General features: G+C 38.2%; 1 protein-coding gene across 1 annotated transcript in view; it reads right to left on the reverse strand.

Annotated features, from left to right (window-relative positions):
- fcho1 (FCH and mu domain containing endocytic adaptor 1) overlaps window positions 1–18,947 on the reverse strand; it is a 109,185-nt gene that overhangs the window by 2,293 nt on the left and 87,945 nt on the right. Inside the window, exons 21-26 of the mRNA XM_057841082.1 lie at window positions 18,177–18,294; window positions 17,930–18,085; window positions 17,732–17,864; window positions 14,997–15,193; window positions 14,772–14,836; window positions 10,471–10,638 (exon numbers count right to left, since the gene is read on the reverse strand). Of these exons, the coding sequence (XP_057697065.1) occupies window positions 10,471–10,638; window positions 14,772–14,836; window positions 14,997–15,193; window positions 17,732–17,864; window positions 17,930–18,085; window positions 18,177–18,294 (837 nt within the window). The remainder of the gene's footprint in view (window positions 1–10,470; window positions 10,639–14,771; window positions 14,837–14,996; window positions 15,194–17,731; window positions 17,865–17,929; window positions 18,086–18,176; window positions 18,295–18,947) is intronic.

Genomic DNA, 18,947 nt, shown 5'->3' on the forward strand with positions numbered 1-18,947 from the left:
AATATTATTCCGCCCCCTTGCGTTAATACTTTGTAGCGCCACCTTTTGCTCCAATTACAGCTGCAAGTCGCTTGGGGTATGTTTCTATCAGTTTTGCACATCGAGAGACTGACATTCTTGCCCATTCTTCCTTGCAAAACAGCTCGAGCTCAGTGAGGTTGGATGGAGAGTGTTTGTGAACAGCAGTCTTCAGCTCTTTCCACAGATTCTCGATAGGATTCAGGTCTGGACTTTGACTTGGCCATTCTAACACCTGGATACATTTATTTATGAACCATTCCATTGTAGATTTGGCTTTATGTTTTGGATCATTGTTCTGTTGGAAGATAAATCTCCGTCCCAGCCTCAGGTCTTGTGCAGATACCAACAGGTTTTCTTCCAGAATGTTCCTGTATTTGGCTGCATCCATCTTCCTGTCAATTTTAACCATCTTCCCTGTCCCTGCTGAAGAAAAGCAGGCCCAAACCATGATGCTGCCACCACCATGTTTGACAGTGGGGATGGTGTGTTCAGGGTGATGAGCTGTGTTGCTTTTACGCCAAACATATCGTTTTGCATTGTGGCCAAAAAGTTCAATTTTGGTTTCATCTGACCGGAGCACCTTCTTCCACATGTTTGGTGTGTCTCCCAGGTGGCTTGTGGCAAATTTTAAACGAGACTTTTTATGGATATCTTTGAGAAATGGCTTTCTTCTTGCCACTCTTCCATAAAGGCCAGATTTGTGCAGTGTACGACTGATTGTTGTCCTATGGACAGACTCTCCCACCTCAGCTGTAGATCTCTGCAGTTCATCCAGAGTGATCATGGGCCTCTTGGCTGCATCTCTGATCAGTTTTCTCCTTGTTTGAGAAGAAAGTTTGGAAGGACGGCCGGGTCTTGGTAGATTTGCAGTGGTCTGATGCTCCTTCCATTTCAATATGATGGCTTGCACAGTGCTCCTTGAGATGTTTAAAGCTTGGGAAATCTTTTTGTATCCAAATCCGGCTTTAAACTTCTCCACAACAGTATCTCGGACCTGCCTGGTGTTTTTCTTGGTTTTCATAATGCTCTCTGCACTTTAAACAGAACCCTGAGACTATCACAGAGCAGGTGCATTTATACGGAGACTTCATTACACACAGGTGGATTCTATTTATCATCATCAGTCATTTAGGACAACACTGGATCATTCAGAGATCCTCACTGAACTTCTGGAGTGAGTTTGCCGCACTGAAAGTAAAGGGGCCGAATAATATTGCACACCCCACTTTTCAGTTTTTTATTTGTTAAAAAAATTTAAATTATCCAATAAATGTTGTTCCACTTCACGATTGTGTCCCACTTGTTGTTGATTCTTGACAAAAAAATGAAATTTCGTATCTTTATGTTTGAAGCCTGAAATGTGGCGAAAGGTTGCAAGATTCAAGGGGGCCAAATACTTTTGCAAGGCACTGTAGTTTACTACTGATCATTAAAACAAGCTGTTATGACAGGTGTCCAAACTACGCTCAGTTTTTTTTCCGCCTGCAGCAAATTATGAAAATATCATTGAATACGGTCTGCACAAGAAGCTTGACTTCGCTATCAGTTGACGAGACAGGTCCTATAGATATAGCGCTACGGCTTCCCATAGGGGGCTGGGCCAGGCAGAGCGTCCTGGTGGCTTTCACTGCGATGAACTCAAACACACGCTGCATTCTAAGGGTGTGACAAAATATCGAAATGGTGATATATCTTGATACTTTGTATCCCAAAAGGTTATCGATATGCTCCTGCCAAGAATCGAGATATCGTTTTAAAAAGGTGTTAATGTTTAAAAAAAAAAAGTTACTACCAAAATCTTCCACCATAATAGTGTCTCAGGTAACTCTAAGGCTGCCATTGACAGTGCTCGACGCCCAGTCAATCCATTTAGACTGGGAACGTTCATTCATTCGAAATAGGGTTGCAGCTATCGATTATTTTAGTAGTCGATTATTCGATGAACTATTTAGTTCGAATAATCGAGTAATCGGATAAGGAACATAAAAAATTAACATACTTGAGCTGAGCCTCACACGGTGTATAGACCCCAATCACGTGACGTCAAAACTCCGCCCCCCTGACTGGTGCCGCCATATTGTCCGTCAGCTCATCATGTTTACATATTACCGCTACGTACATTCCTCCTATTACTGCGTGTTTTTCTGCTTGTCTAAGGAATCACCGCCTAGTAAACGAACCCAAAAACCTTCCTGACAATCGTTGACATTGATTAAATCAAAATGGTGAAGTCATGTGTGGCGGTTAGTTGCAGTAACAGAGAAGATAAACGGTCATTTTAGTAGTTGCTGTGTGCCCATTGTTAAAAGGGCAAATCTCGAAAGCAGCACGGTTTGTTTTATCTCGGTCCATGATGCGTTTGTGTCGACAGCCGTTAGACAGCGGCGAAAACATCAATATGATGCCAACGTGATCGCAGACATCATCAGACGGAGACTACGAAGCTCGTCGCCACGGTCGCGCAGCAAGAAGGTGAGCGCAACAACACGTGTTGTGCCGAAAAATAGCCGCTCTGCGTGAAATGTCCCCCCCTGACGGGAGCGCCCACACAGAAACGACTTTCTTGTACCGTGAATATGTATTATTTTACTCTGCTTGAACTAATAAATGTCCTACCTGTGTGATTGTTATTGGGATATGGTCATGAAAACCTGTAGACTAATACATTTCTGTTCAAAGATGGTTATGTGGCCCAGTCCACGATTTGTTACCAAAATACAGTTCTAATATTTTGTGTAATTTAATAATTTAAAACTGATCTTACAGTCGTAAATCCATTACTGTAATGCGTCCATGAAAACATTTGATGTTTTCACGTCAATAAAGCCTTATAAATAAGCGCTCCCGTCAGGGGGGACATTTCCCGCGGGGCAGCGATTTTTCGGCGCACACACACCGGCCCGTTGTCGATCAAGTTTCATTTTACAATCATGACAACGGTGATGCTAGGCTGACTAAATGTCGGTTTATATTCGGGCCGGTGCCGATTTTGGGTACCCGACTCCTCATCGTGACATAAACTGGAGTATGATTGGAAACTTTGTTGTCTCAGGACGAGCTCTGACGCACGAGACCGGAAGGGAGGAAACATCGGTTTGGGCATCAAATATGGATCTGGCAACTGGATCGACCGAAGCTTTTCCAAAAACTGCTTTTATGCAACTCATCCAATGAGTTTACAGCGTCTGAAAGCACAGGGGCTTCCATAATTTGCAAGTGAATCCACGATCAATGACAATACGGACACACAATGACGGATAATACGGCGGCACAATACAGCGATCATGTGATTGTGTGACGTTGGTGATTGGGGTCCATATATATATATATATATATATATATATACACACATATATATATATATATATATACACACATATATATATATATTAGGACTGTCAAACTTATTGCGTTAACGGCCGTTAATTAATTTTTTAAATTAATCACGTTAAAATATTTGACGCAATTAACGCAGATGCCCCGCTCAGACAGATTTAAATGACAGTACAGTGAAACGCTCACTTGTTGTGTTTTATGGAGTTTTGCCGCCCTCTGCTGGCGCTTGGGTGCGACTGATTTTATAGGCTTCAGCACCCATGAGCATTGTGTAAGTAATTATTGACATCAACAATGGCGGGCTACTAGTTTATTTTTTCATTGAAAATTTTACAAATTTTATTAAAACGAAAACATAAAGAGGGGTTTTAATATAAAATTGCATTTTTCTTTTAAGAACTACAAGTCCCTCTATCCATGGTTCGCTTTAACAGGATGTTACATGGATCGCTTTAACAGATAATGTTAATGCCATCTTGTTGATTTATTGTTATAATAAACAAATACAGTCCTTATGTACCGTATGTTGAAGGTATATATCCATCTTGTGTCTCATCTTTCATTCCAACAATAATTTACAGAAAAATATGGCATATTTTATAGATGGTTTGAATTAATTGCAATTAATTACGATTAATTTTTAAGCTGTGATTAACTCTATTAAGAATTTTAATCGTTGGACAGCCCTTACATATATATATATATATATATATATATATATATATATATATATATATGTATATATATGTATGTATATATATTAGGGCTGTCAAAATTATCGCGTTAACGCGCGGTAATTAATTTTTTTAATTAATCACGTTAAAATATTTGACGCAATTAACGCACATGTCCCGCTCAGAAAGTATTCTGCCTTTTGGTAAGTTTTACAGCAAGACGTTTTGTGCTGTCCAACAGCGAACTCTTATGGTCGCTTTGCGACATGGTTTATAGTTTTCTTTCCAGTTCATTATGGCTGCACGACGTCTCGGGCTGATAATGTTGTGCTTATATGATCCTTGGACAAGATTTGTCCGTAAGTATGGTTGTTGTAAAGAATGTACATATTATGTTAGTAAGCGAAATGTTATATTTTTTGTATGAGACGCTTTTTGTTTATGTTTAGTGAACCTGTATAGCATGCTAAGCTAACGTTGTTGCTAATGCAATGCTGTGTACTTTTTTGTTGTTGTTTCACTACGGTCTAAAGAGGACAGTGGTTTGAGGCCATTTTATTAATAATTCAGATGAAAAAGGAAGAAGTCTGATTATTAAGGCGTCGTTCACTAGCTGACTAGCTTTGGAAAAAGTAGACGCTTCGGAGTGAGGACAGCATAGACAGATTTAAATGACAGTAGAGTGAAATGCCCACTGCAGTCCTTTTGTACCGTATGTTGAATATATATATCTTATCTTTCCATTCCAACAATTTATTTTACAGAATATATATATAATTTACAGAAAAATATGGCATATTTTATAGATGGTTTGAATTGCGATTAATTGCGATTAATTACGATTAATTAATTTTTAAGCTGTAATTAACTCGATTAAAAATTTTAATCGTTTGACAGCCCTAATATATGTATATATATATATGTGTATATATATATATATATGTATATATATATGTATATATATACAAAGAGAATCTATGTACAACAGAAGAACAGTTGGCTAACTTACGTAACAAAAGTCCGCTAGCTTAAATGCTATGAAATGCTAACGTTTTTTTTTACAATGCTCTTAATAAATGGCTCAGACACATAGTCCCACAAAAAATGGCTAAATATACCTTTAAACTAAATTAGGAATGCATTTTTAAAAAATCATTAGCTCAAACAAACGATTATGTTGGTCTTAACAGGGAGCAGATGGATTCCGCCATGTGAAATGAGGTCGACTAGAGGGCCGTGTATCCACCCAAATCAATAAAAATAAATGCAAACACTTTCAAAACCACTGCAACGCCACTTTAATTAAACAAATACTCGAAGCAGCATAATTTAATTTGAATCTTTTTTTCTAATCGAATACTCAAGTTAATCGATTAATTGTTGCAGCACTAATTCGAAGCCAGAGCATTCGGAGTCATTCTGTCCGATTTTCGGGGCATGTACAGGTCACTTGCTGTTCATTTACAGGTCATTTCCTGTTGAGTTTGAGTCACTGCCTATTCATTTGGGTGATTCCCAGGTCACTTCCTGTTCTCAAAGTCAAAATAAACAGGAAGTGACCCATAAAATACCCCAAAATCAACAGGAAGTAACTGAAAATCAACAGGCAAATGACCTTAAATGGCCCAAAATTACCTCATTGCCTGGCATTAGCTGCCACTGACTGCCATAGACGAATGAACATTCGTTCATTCGCTGCCATCACTTCAAACGGATTGGACGTCTACTAATGATAAAGTAAATCCAATTCACAGCAGAAGCTTGTTTTTCTGTTTATTAGTTGTTTGTAGCATATCCTAGAATGATTTCCTGACCAATGTATCGATAATCGTTGTATCGGCATATCGTCAGATCATAGTTATCGTGACCTTTGTTTCGCAAAGCGTATCGTGAGGTAACAAGAGGTTCCCACTCCTGCTGCGTTCTAACCAGTGTTGTTTTCGTCATAATGAAAAATATTTCGTCAACGAACAATTTTTTACATGACGACGACGTCACGATGGCGCGCTGAAACGTGTCTTGGGAGACTAAAACATAACGAGATGAATGCCAGTTGTCTGGCGACACGAGAACTAGATGAAAATTCGCCATAGTTTCCGTCATAAATTCACAATGTGTGATATTTTCTTATTGTATGTGTAGTTAGTAGAGGTGGGCATCTATTGGCACGTAACGATTCGATTCGATTATAAATCAATTATTGATTGTGTCAAAATTGCACTAAATAAAAGAAAAATAAGTTTAGGTATTTTAGGCAAAAATATGATGAATATTGCAATTGAGCCTGAAAATATAGGTGATTATCTCTGCATTTGGTGTTTTTTGTGCATCTAGCGTAAAATCAGATTTGTGTAGCCATTTTAAATTTTGTTATACTTATTTAAAAAATGATTAATCGAGATTTTATTAGTGAAAGACTGAATTTTTTTGTTGCCGCTGCTCATGGAGACTCATACAGTGGGGAGAACATGTATTTGATACACTGCCGATTTTGCTGGTTTTCCCACTTGCAAGCCATGTATAGGTCTGTAATTTGTATCATAAGATCTCTTCAACTGTGAGGGACGGAATCTAATACAAAAATCCAGAAAATCACATTGTACAATTTTTAAATAATAAATTTGTATTTAACTGCATGAAATAAGTATTTGATACATTACCAACTAGAAAAAATCGGCTCTTAGTTCTTTTTTAAGAACCCCTCCTGTTCTCCACTCATTACCGGAAGTAATTGCACCTGTTTAAACTTGTTACCTGTATAAAAGACACCTGTTCACATGCTCAAACAAACAAACTCCAACCTCTCCACAATGGCCAAGACCAAAGAGCTGTGTAAGGACATCAGGGATAAAATAATAGACCTGCACAAAGCTGAGATGGGCTACAGGAAAATAAGCAAGCAGCTTGGTGAGAAGGTAACAACTGTTGGAGCGATTATTAGAAAATAGAAGAGGTTCAAGTTGACGGTCAATCTGCCTCGTTCTGGGGCTCCATGCAAGATCTCACCTCGTGGGGCATTACTGATCATGAGGAAGGTGAGGGATCAGCCCAGAACTACACGGCAGGACCTGGTCAATGACCTGAAGAGAGCTGGAACCACAGTCTCGAAGAAAACCATCGGAAACACATTACGCCGTCATGGATCAAAATCCTACAGCACACGCAAGGTCCCGCTGCTGAAGCCAGTGCATGTCCAGAAACATCTGAAGTTTGCCACTGACCATCTGGATGATCCAGAGGAGCAATGGGAGAAGGTCATGTGGTCGGATGAGACCAAAATTGAACTTTTTGGTCTAAACTCGGCTCGTCGTGTTTGGAGGAAAAAGAAGGATGAGTACAACCCCAAGAACACCATCCCAACAGTGAAACATGGAGGAGGAAACATCATTTTTTGGGGCTGCTTCTCTGCCAAGGGTACAGGACGACTGCACCGTATTGAGGGGAGGATGGATGGGGCTATGTAACGCCAGATCTTGGCAGACAACCTCCTTCCTTCAGTGAGAGCCCTGAAGATGGGTCGTGGCTGGGTCTTCCAGCATGACAACGACCCAAAGCACACAGCCAAGACAACTAAAGAGTAGCTCCGTAAGAAGCATCTTAAGGTCCTGGAGTGGCCTAGCCAGTCACCAGATCTGAACCCGATAGAAAATCTATGGAGGGAGCTGAAAGTCCGTGTTGTCTGGCAGCAGCCCCGAAACCTGAAGGCTCTGGAGAAGATCTGCATGGAGGAATGGGCCAAAATCCCCGCTGCAGTGTGTGCAAACCTTGTCAAGGACTACAGGAAACGTTTGGTATCTGTAATAGCAAACAAAGGTTTCTGTACCAAATATTAAGTTTGATTTTTGTGATGTATCAAATACTTATGTCATGCAATTAAATGCAAATTTATTATTTAAAAATCATACAATATGATTTTCTGTTTTTTTGTATTAGATTCCGTCCCTCAAAGTTGAAGAGAACTTATGATACAAATTACAGACCTCTACATGCTTTGCAAGTGGGGAAACCAGCAAAATCGGCAGTGTATTCAAATACTTGGTCTCCCCACTGTATATGCCTAAAGAAGGTGCCTGTTTTGATTTTGGGTCGCTAGCAGCTCTGGTTTTGAAAATATTTGAATTTTAAGTTTTTTAAATTAGGCCACCTTTGGATCAGCTCCATGTCCTGTCAACTGACAGTGAGTCTATGCTTGTGTTTAGGCTACATTCTGTTGCACTTCTTACTCACTTAAACAATGCCTGTCCAATAGTCAAAAATGTTGAAATCAGAGTGAGAAACTAAATAATTACAGTTGACGAATGAGACCAGAAATTGAGTAGTCCTCATCTCATTTTCATGTGAAATAATAAGAAGGTTATCTTCAAAACTGAATGAAAATGCATCAATTTCTTCCCTCCGTTTTAATACAAAGACAATATGTGCTGATATTTTATATGAACTATCGTTTCTAAAACTTGACTTAATTGTCAAAAAGCCGCTATCATTGTAAAAATTTACAAAATGTGGGGTGAGATTTGGCATAAAAACATGCAAAGAAGAAACGTTTCAGAAAAAAATGTTTCCATGTTGTAAATACACACAATACACACAGAATGGGACAAATAATATACAATTAAGAGGCACTTTTCAACCTATCTATCTCTCAACTTTTTGGAATCTCTCACATTTCTGCATGAAATCATAAAATGTGATCTGATCTTTTAAAAATCACACAAAGGAAAAAACAGTGCCTGTTTAAACTAAAAGCACCCTAACATTTAGAGGTTTTCATATTTTAATGAGGATAGTATGCAAACAATGACAAAAAATGAAAAATAAGTGAACCATCACATTTAATATTCTGTGGGGCCCCTTTTGGCAGCAATAACTTCAACCAGACGCTTCCTGTAGCTCCAGATCAGTCTGGCACATCGATCAGGACTGATCTTCAGGCTGATTCTACTCTACAAAAATGCTGTAGTTCAGTCAGATTCCTGGGATGTCTGGCATGAATCACTGTCTTTAGGTTATACCACTGCATCTCAATGGGGTTCAAGTCCGGACTTTGACTTGGCCACTCCAGAACGTGCATTTTGTTCTTCTGAAACCATTCTGAAGTGGATTTACGTCTGTGTTTTGGATCATTGTTTTGTTGCAGCATCCATCCTATTTTTAGCTTCAAATGTCTGACAGACAGCCTCAGGTTTTTCTGCAAAACATCCTGAAAGACTTTTAAATTATTTCTTCCATTAATGATTGCAAGTTGTCCAGGCTCTGAGGCAACATGCCAGCCCCAAATCATGATGCTCCCTCCACCATGCTTCACAGTGGGGATGAGGTGTTAATGTTTGTGAGCTGTTCTATTTTTCCTCCACACATGACGTTGTGTGTTACTCCCAGACAATTCAACTTGGTTTCATCAGTCCACAAAATATTTTTGCCAAAACGTCTGTGGAGCGTACAAGTGCCTTTTTGCGAACATTAAACGAGCAACATTTTTAAAAAAAAATGTATTATTATTTTTTTAAAGACAGCAGTAGCTTCCTTCGTGGAGTCCTCCCATGAACATCATTCTTGGCCATAGTTTTACATATAGTTGATGTGTGCACAGAGATATTGGCCTGTGCCATTTATACCTGTAAGTCTTCAGCAGACACTCTAGGGTTCTTTTTTTTTAACCTCTCTGAGTATTCTGCGCTGAACTCTTGGCATCATGTTTGGTGGCATAGACAACTTCTCTGACTGCCAATTGATGAACATCCAGACTTTTAGAGATGGTTTTGTATCCTTTCCCAGCTTTATACAAATCAACAGTCCTTGATCGCAGGTCTTCAGGCAGCTGTTTTGACCAAGCCATGATGCATATCAAACAATGCTTCTCATCAAAACATTTCTTGTCAGGTGCGGGTTTTATAGTGGGCAGGACAGCTTTAAACCACTCATCAGTGATTGGGCATACACCTGACTTAAAATGTTTATTAAAAATGGATTTCGATTGCTCTTTAAGTCTCCTTAGACAGAGGGTTCACGTACTTATTTTTCCTCCTTCTGCCATTGCTTGCATGCTATCCTCATTAAAATATGAAAACCTACAAAGTTTGGGGTGGTTTTTAAGTAGACACTGTTATTTCATCTGTGTGATTTTAAGTAAGATCAGATCACATTTGATGGTGATTTTATGCAGAAATACGAGAAATTCCAAAAGGTTCAGATACTTTTTCATACCACTGTACCTACACATTTACATACATATCAGTGAAAGAAATTAGTCTTTTCGGCCCGCTTTGATCGTTCATCATCATCGTTATCAAGGTAAATCTGCTCAATTTACCCTCATGAGTACTTACGTATTGCCCACCCCTAAATTTAAACATTTCAACTTCGATTTTTATGAAAGCGGCCCTCGGGGAATACAGTTCGGATGCCCCTGTGCTATGATATGACGTTAGCGAGTTCTCACCTGTGGCGAATCTCTTCTTAACCAGTGACATGCGGTAGCGGCTGCCCACCAGTTCCACGTCCATGCCTGACAGAGACGCCCCGGAGCCCACAAACTGAACGGCGAGGTTGGGCGGAGGCCCACGGGGGACCTCCAAACACTGCCAGCTTGCACATAGGGTCCCTGAGCCTGGATGAAGCACAATCTAGTCAGTTATACCGTACATGGCTCAAAAAAGGCAAAGAATACTGCTAACTATGGAGACTACAAACAATCATTGAAATTCCACACAATAATTAAGATTTCTAATCTTCATTTCAAACTTACGGCCCACAGGACAATATTTTGTGGTCCACAATAGCGTACCGCACGAATGCTATTTTTAGACCGTGATGTCGCCATCATAATGCGGAAGTGGGACATTATAGACACGCCCTCGCATACAAACCATGTTATTTCTGCTTGTTTTCTCCGGTAATCTTTCAAAAAAGAACATACCAATCAAACACTCCTGCTATGGAACTTGTAGAAACAGCTCTAGACATTACAACATATGAAGGATGTTTTCTTCATACGTTTCCTGAAACCAAAAACTCGGAGGAATAAATGTGAAGAATGGATCAACTTGTCCAAAAGACCATTTTAACGCCAGCAAGGTGAAGCCATTCACATTTCATATGCAGTAAACATTTTGTTGGGGCCCATGGTCCTTCAGAAGACGAAGAGGTAAGCCATTTTGATATTTTTACTTATTTTTTAGCGAGGCGTTTTGCCGTGCTGCTTCTGTCTGACAATGGATGAGCTGAAAAAAATTTAAATGGTATCTGACTGCCACTGTTAACTTTTCTGTTGTAAAAAAACAACTAAAGGGGAAGTGTAAATAAATTATAGAATTAATATTTGTTATCAATGAAAAAAATTAAAAGTGTTCGTTGGTAGTCACTGAGTAGCACTTGCGATCGCTACACAAAAATAGCAATGTAAATTGCCCCAAAGAACGTTGCTGCTGCTTATAGCCCGTAAATGACAGTATTTAAATAGTAATACAGTGGTACCTCTACATACAAAGTTAATTCGTTCCAGGACCTTGTTTATTAAGTCAAAATGGCTGTATGTCGAGCAGGATTATCACATGAGAATAAATTATAATTCCATTAATTCGTTCCACAACCCGAAAACCTACACTAAATCCTAAATAAATACTGCTGGTACTATTATAAATGCAATTACATACAGCAAAACAAATAAATTATGAATTTAAAAAAAAACGGAATAATAACACAGTATTAAGAGTGTAACAGTACATGTATTTGTATTTAACCGTTTCGGTTCGGGGTCCTCGGTTCGGAACGGAGGCGTACCGAACGAGTTTCTAACATAATGTAACCCCTTACTTTTTGAGGCTGTGAGTCGATCAGGTTACAGTTTCTTTGTGTAGATTTTATTTACTCCGTCTTCTCTACTATAATGAGGACCAACACAGTAGGACAGTTAAGAAACGTCAACGACGCGACAAGGTGGCCGCCGCGAGAAAGCAGTGAAACGCGTGCGTTAAAGTCAATCAGCCAATGCACACCAGTCGCAGTGCAGCCGCGTGTTAGGCGCGTCCCAGAAGCGGCTCAATGCGACGCACGAGAACGGCAGAGTTGATTATTTGACGCGAGACGCGGCCCTCCAGCGTCAATACTACTACCGGTAGCTAGGATCGGGCTGGAAGTCACTCGTGTAAAAATACGGTGGATTTTCAAACTAATATGCAATCGTAACCTACTTTTTGAGTCCATCAGATCTCTTGAGTGGTAGATCGGGGCACCGTTGACTTGTCTTTGTTGATTTACTGCTGTCTTCTCTGCTATAATAATAACCAACACGGCTCCGTGTTCAATACAAAATCCTACCACAACAACAAAACAAGTAGGAACTAATATTCACATAGGAACTAAAGTTATACAACATGAAATATACAATATAAATGAATACTACATCACATTTGTAAAATATAAACACATAATAAAATAAATAATAGCCCATTTAAATAAAATAAATTGAAATGAGCTAAAACACCTGTAATTAAATAATAAAAATAATACACACATCCTGCTTACACAATTAAATTTATTAATTTCTGTGTGGTGCTTTAACTTCAGAAAATCCACCAATAAAGCTTTTGAAAACCGTTCATAAGAAAAAAAAAATGGAGGCATTTCATTTGTAAAATACAAGTTAAAATCTTTGTCTTTGGGATTGCTTTTCTCTTTAGCACAGGACTTCTTTTTTCTTCTTTCTTTCAGAAAGAAAGCTAACCAATATGCGGGGTCTGAAAGGCAAATTGTTGTTGGATTATCTTTAAATACCCACTACTTTTTGAGCAGAATTCTAGCTTTGTATAGGCTAATGTTCCTATTGTTGAAAGCACAAAAGTGTGTAATAAACAACTAGCACATTTATATTTTGCATTTTGTTTTCTTACTGTACCGAAAATGAACCGATCCGTGACCTCAAAACAGAGGTACGTACGGAACCGAGATTTTTGTGTACCGTTACACCCCTACACAGTATAATAATAATTCCTGTAATAATGTAACGAGTCGGGTTCTAATGTGGCAGATGTGTTTTGCTTGCTGACCTGAACACACCGCGTGGCTGCAATAGACATTCTACGGCCGTCTTGTCGAGCCAGTTCACAGACGTGCATACCACAGTCGTATTTTTCTCTCATTTCCATCTTCATTTCAATGGTAAGTGTCACCTTTTTCCATTTTTTACCACCTGCAATAACCTTCTTGGAACCCGTGTTGATTTCTCTCACAAGAAAATCCGCCGGGCGTTGTCTTGCAGGAAAAAAAAAAGAAACCGTGGCGCTGTCATAAATCGTCGTATTTCAAGCATGTCATCGGATGTAGAAACAAATGGCGAGTCAAATTTTTACGTCGGATGTCGAAAAGATAGCGTGTCGAAGCGATCATATGTCGAGGTACCACTGTATGTAAAAAGAAAATGGTGGGGGAGGGGGGAGACTTGGAAAAAAATAAAACTTAAAAAACAAATCTAATAAGTTGACAAATAAAACAATAAAAATACATCAATATAAAACAAAAACATTCAATATGAGTAGCCTGTATGTATTTTGCTTAGGGCTGTCAAACGATTAAAATTTTTAATCGAGTTAATTACAGCTTAAAAATTAATTAATCGTAATTAATCGCAATTAATCGCAATTCAAACCATCTATAAAATATGCCATATTTTTCTGTAAATTATACATATACTCTGTAAAATAAATTGTTGGAATGGAAAGATAAGACACAAGATGGATATATACATTTAACATACAGAACATAAGGACTGTAGTGGGCATTTCACTCTACTGTCATTTAAATCTGTCTATGCTGTCCTCACTCCGAAGCCTCTACTTTTTCCAAAGCTAGTGAACGACGCCTCAATAATCAGACTTCTTCCTTTTTCATCTGATTTATTAATAAAATGGCCTCAAACCATTGTCCTCTTTAGACCGTAGTAAAACTACAAAAAAAAAAAAGTACACAAGCATTGCATTAGCAACAACGTTAGCTTAGCACGCTATACAGGTTCACTAAACATAAACAAAAAGCGTCTCATACAAAAAATATAACATTTCGCTTACTAACATAATATGTACATTCTTTACAACAACCATACTTACGGACAAATCTTGTCCAAGGATCATATAAGCACAACATTATCAGCCCGAGACGTCGTGCAGCCATAATGAACTGGCAAGAAAACAATAAACCATGTCGCAAAGCGACCACAAGAGTTCGCTGTTGGACAGCACAAAAAGCCTTGCTGTAAAACTTACCAAAAGGCAGAATACTTTCTGAGCGGGACATGTGCGTTAATTGCGTCAAATATTTTAACGTGATTAATTTAAAAAATTAATTACCGCGCGTTAACGCAATAATTTTGACAGCCCTAATTTTGCTGTATGTATTTATCTTTTTGGTTTTATTTTAAAGAATCCCTTGTGACTTCACATAGTTCAACTCTTTGGCTCTCATACTGACGGCAATAGACGTCCAATCCATTTTAACTGGGAGGGTCTAGAAGCGATGGAATCAATAGGAGATTTTAATTTTCCCTATTTTACTAACTACCACAACAGATTCCGTGACCTGGGCTGAAAGTGAATAAGCTGAGCTAATGACAACATTTGAATAGATGTCCAGTGTAGTGACCACTGGCCTGAAAGTGTCAAAACAGCACACAGATTGGATATGGGGTAAACGTCAACAATTTTTTCGGCTAGCTCCGTCCTCGACCGGTCGTTGTGAAACGCGTCTAACCTTTGCTGTGGTTGGTGGGCGAGAGGTTGGCGAGCTTCCACAGCAGACGTCTTTCCTCGGCATTCCTACGGAGGCACAAAAACACTGGCTGAGATTTTGACCTTCTCTCTCTCTCTCTACAACGGATGTTATTTTTAGCTTGTCGACTCGCCCGCAAAACAAACGTATTCAGTGGTTTGTCCTGGGGGTCAACATGTTGAATTAAATTTCCAGTCGTCGGCTCACCACGAGGCAGGCGGCTGACACTGCAGGTCAGCGGCGGTGTGGTCCAACTGCAGTAGCACTTGGACAGCATTCAGCTGGGTGGACGGCGCGGTGACGGGACAGCAGTGGTAGTCCAGGGACACTCGGGTCACTGTGCCGCTACGTTGGCACTCTGCCGAGAGCAGGAGAGGAGCCCGGGCCGGATCTTGAGAAGACACCTGCACGTATTAACAACATAATTACTTTGTTGAAATACAAGCTAGTACAAGTCCATAAAGCACTACAGTGGTGGCAGCACACTGCTTGTTCACTTCTTGCACAGATATAAAATAGTAAAAGAGGAAAGATAGGAAGAGTGAGGAACCATGAGGGCTCAGGTTTCAAACTCAAGGCCCGTGGGTTAGATCCGGCCCGCCACATTTTGTGTGGCCTGCAAAAGTAAATCATGTACGTCGACTTCTTGTTTCTTGCTAAAATAAAGGTCGAGGACTACAGAAATCAAGAATATTTAAAGGATTTTTACAATAAACTACTGAGGCCCTAATGGGACATCAACAGAAATAAAATAAATTTAAGCAATCTGATGCACACCAGATTGTTTGGAGTACGAACCAGAAACTATATTGTTGCAATTGGCTAACTTGCATGGCAAAAGTCCGCGACCTCAAATCCTAATGTTTACAACAATTGGATAACTTGCATAGCAAAAGTCCGCTAGCTCAAATGCTATATAATGCCAATGTTTACAACAATTGTATAACTTGCATAGCAAAAGTCCGCTAGCTTAAATGCTATATAATGCTAATGTTTACAATAATTGGATAACTTGAATAGCAAAAGTCCGCTAGCTCAAATGCTATATAATGCTAATGTTTACTATATAGTTTCTGGTGCGCACGAGATTGCTTAAATTGATTTTATTTCTGTCGATGTCCCTTTAAATGCTCTGTAATAAACCACTTTTTAATATAAAAACAATTGTTCTTTTTGGTGTTTTTTTTTAGAACAGATATTGTCTTTTCCCCACCCAAAAATGTAAATAGAAAAAAATGAAATGAAAAAATAAAAATGAACAAAGACCATTAAAAATGTTAAAAAGAAAAAAGAAAAATGTTCTTAACTGATTTTTTTTTTTAATAAAAACATCAAAATCTAAAAGATTAAAAATAGTAAGAATATTTACTTTACTTTGAAAAAACAAAAAAACAAAAAGAGACTATTTACATATTTATTGTTATTTTATGAAAAAAAGTAAGTAAATAAAGTTAGAATAAATTTACTATTATTAACCCTTTCAGGGACAGTCGTCACTACAGTGGACAGCTATTCAAAAGTTGACCTTTTTAACAGCATAGTGGCTACTTTTGATAATTAAAACATGTTTTTTTACTCTTGAGACCTTTAACCTTTTTAAGGAATGTGACTATATTGAATAATTTTTAAAAAACCAAGCAATTATTATTATATGATGTTTATAAAACAATGACCGAAATAAGGCGCACCTGACTATAAGCCGCCACCTACCAAATTTAACACGCAGCTGTCCTCACTGTATTATGGGATATTTACACCAAAATATATTAACCGGTAACACTTTATTTGACAGCGGCATCATACGACTGTTATAAGACCAAATAAACCACCATGAAGCTTTGAACCAATTGGCTGCAAAACTTCATTGCTTCAAGAAGCTTCATTTGGCCATCTCAGCTCCCTTGGGGGAGACAGTCAACCTCTGCTGCCACCTGCTGTCAACACTGTTGCTGTCTAACATGCCTCCTAGCATGCATTGCAGCGCTACAGATGTAAATAACAATAAAAATCCATGCTCTGTGTCAATTATTTCCTTAGTTATTGTTCCAATTGTTTCAATAATAGTTAGTTATGCTATTTGGTTACACTTTATTAGACAGCGGTGTCATAAGACCGTCATAATTATGACATGATACTATTATTGGCATTACTGAATGCTTTTGACAGATGTCATTAAGTGTTGTCCGGCAAATTATCTCACTTTTGAATGGATGTAAAAGATCCGAGCTAGACATAAATGAAGTTAGTGCCATGCTTTGTCAAAAGCATTCAATTCAGTAATGCCCATGATAATGTCATGTCATAATTATGACAGTCTTATGGCGCCTTTGTCAAATAAAGTGTTAATGTTAACCCAATTAATCAATATATAAACCGCACTGGACTATAAGCCGTAGGATTCAAAATGAAGGAAAAAAGTAGCGGCTTATAGTCTGAAAATTACGGTAATCATTGTATTCTGTATTATTATTTACAAATAAAACCACAATAATTTGTGGTTACAATGTTAATACAATCATAATAAAATACAATACAATACAATACGATACTACGATAATACAATGTTAATAAAAACTGAATTAATAAAACCAAAATTCATTTGAACCGGGAAAACTGGCAGCGAATGCCCATGTTTCAGTGTGATTATATAATTTGTGCATCAAAGGAAATCGAAGGAAACCCTTAAAAAAAATATTTTTTTATTATTATATATATATATAGATATAGATATATATATATATATATATATATATATATATATATATATATATATATATATATATATATATATATATATATTATTTATTGTTTTGTCTCTAAATGATTTATCAACTATCAAAATAGTAAATCATTTCAGAACTGATTAGTCGCCTGGTTGATTAATAGTGGCTTATGATGTGGCCCATACTTTGACAAGTCTGCATTCGAGTGTTGATAATGACCTGATACTTGATCAATCCAATGTTGTAGTAGGAAGCCTGTGGGTTGAGTTCAGATTCCCGCTGCAAGTAAAGCTGCAGGGCCTGCATGTTGAACCAGAAGTCTCGTGCATCTGGGTCACTCTGAGATGGATCACTGTTTGCACAGACAAAACGCTGTACCATAGCAAAGAATGGTACAGTTAAAAAACACTCAATTACCTGAAAAGTAGCTTCTGATTAGGTAAAAAATGGTCAATTCTGGAAATGTTGACCAAGCGGAAACTAAGCACAGGTACGTTGGGGTTTGCTGTGAAAATGCGGGTAATGCCGGCTGGGAAGGACATGGTCAGATCGCCTGTGATCTTCACGAGACACCTGGAGGAAGCATGAGATGATTTTTAATGATTAATTAAAAGCAGAGAAGATAGACGATTCACATCATTCGCAAAGCCAGCGATAATCTCACTGATTTTGTTGTCCGCCCTTGAAGTAAGCGTTGATGTACTCCGTGATGGCTGTTGCCACAGGCCAAGCCTCCTGGGTGCTGAGGTTTGAAATAGGACTGGGTCCTCGGGATAGGTGTACTTCAGAGAGCCATGGGTTGTGTTTTAATGAAATTATAGAAATATTTGCCAAAACAAACAAAGTAACAGTCAAATATCTATCCCACTTTCATGCATGTAAATATACTTCATCTTAGTGAGGAATCAATTTTTATGCTCTAAATGGCTACGTTTACATGGGGAAAAAATTCTTTGATCTGAATAGATTTTGGATTAAAATTAGGACCGGATTCACTGTTTTCATGGAAAATGAAAAATTGACCGGATTAGGAATTGCATGTTGATGCTTCACACTTTTGGTCCGAACAAATTATTTTAAAATGCCCTGATTAACCAAATACAGTGGTACCTCCACTTACGACGTAAAATTTGACTGTCGACATGTGACGGCATGCTCAAAATACGACGATTTACAACAGCGTCACAATTTGAATGTTAGCGTTACTTCGTTTATTTTTACTGTTTTCCTAACGTCGAATCTTTCATAATTTAAGATATTTATAGTGCTGCAACGATTAATTGATTAACTCGAGTAATTCGATTACACAAAGGCTTCGAGTCAAATTTTGCTACTTTGAGTATTTGTTTAATTTGAGTGGCGTTATAATGGTTTTTTTTTTCATATGTTTGCATTTAGTTTTATTGATTTGGGTGAATACACTGCCCTCTAGTGG

The sequence above is a fragment of the Corythoichthys intestinalis genome, chromosome 7 (genome assembly GCF_030265065.1).
Source record: "Corythoichthys intestinalis isolate RoL2023-P3 chromosome 7, ASM3026506v1, whole genome shotgun sequence".
NCBI lineage: Eukaryota > Metazoa > Chordata > Actinopteri > Syngnathiformes > Syngnathidae > Corythoichthys > Corythoichthys intestinalis.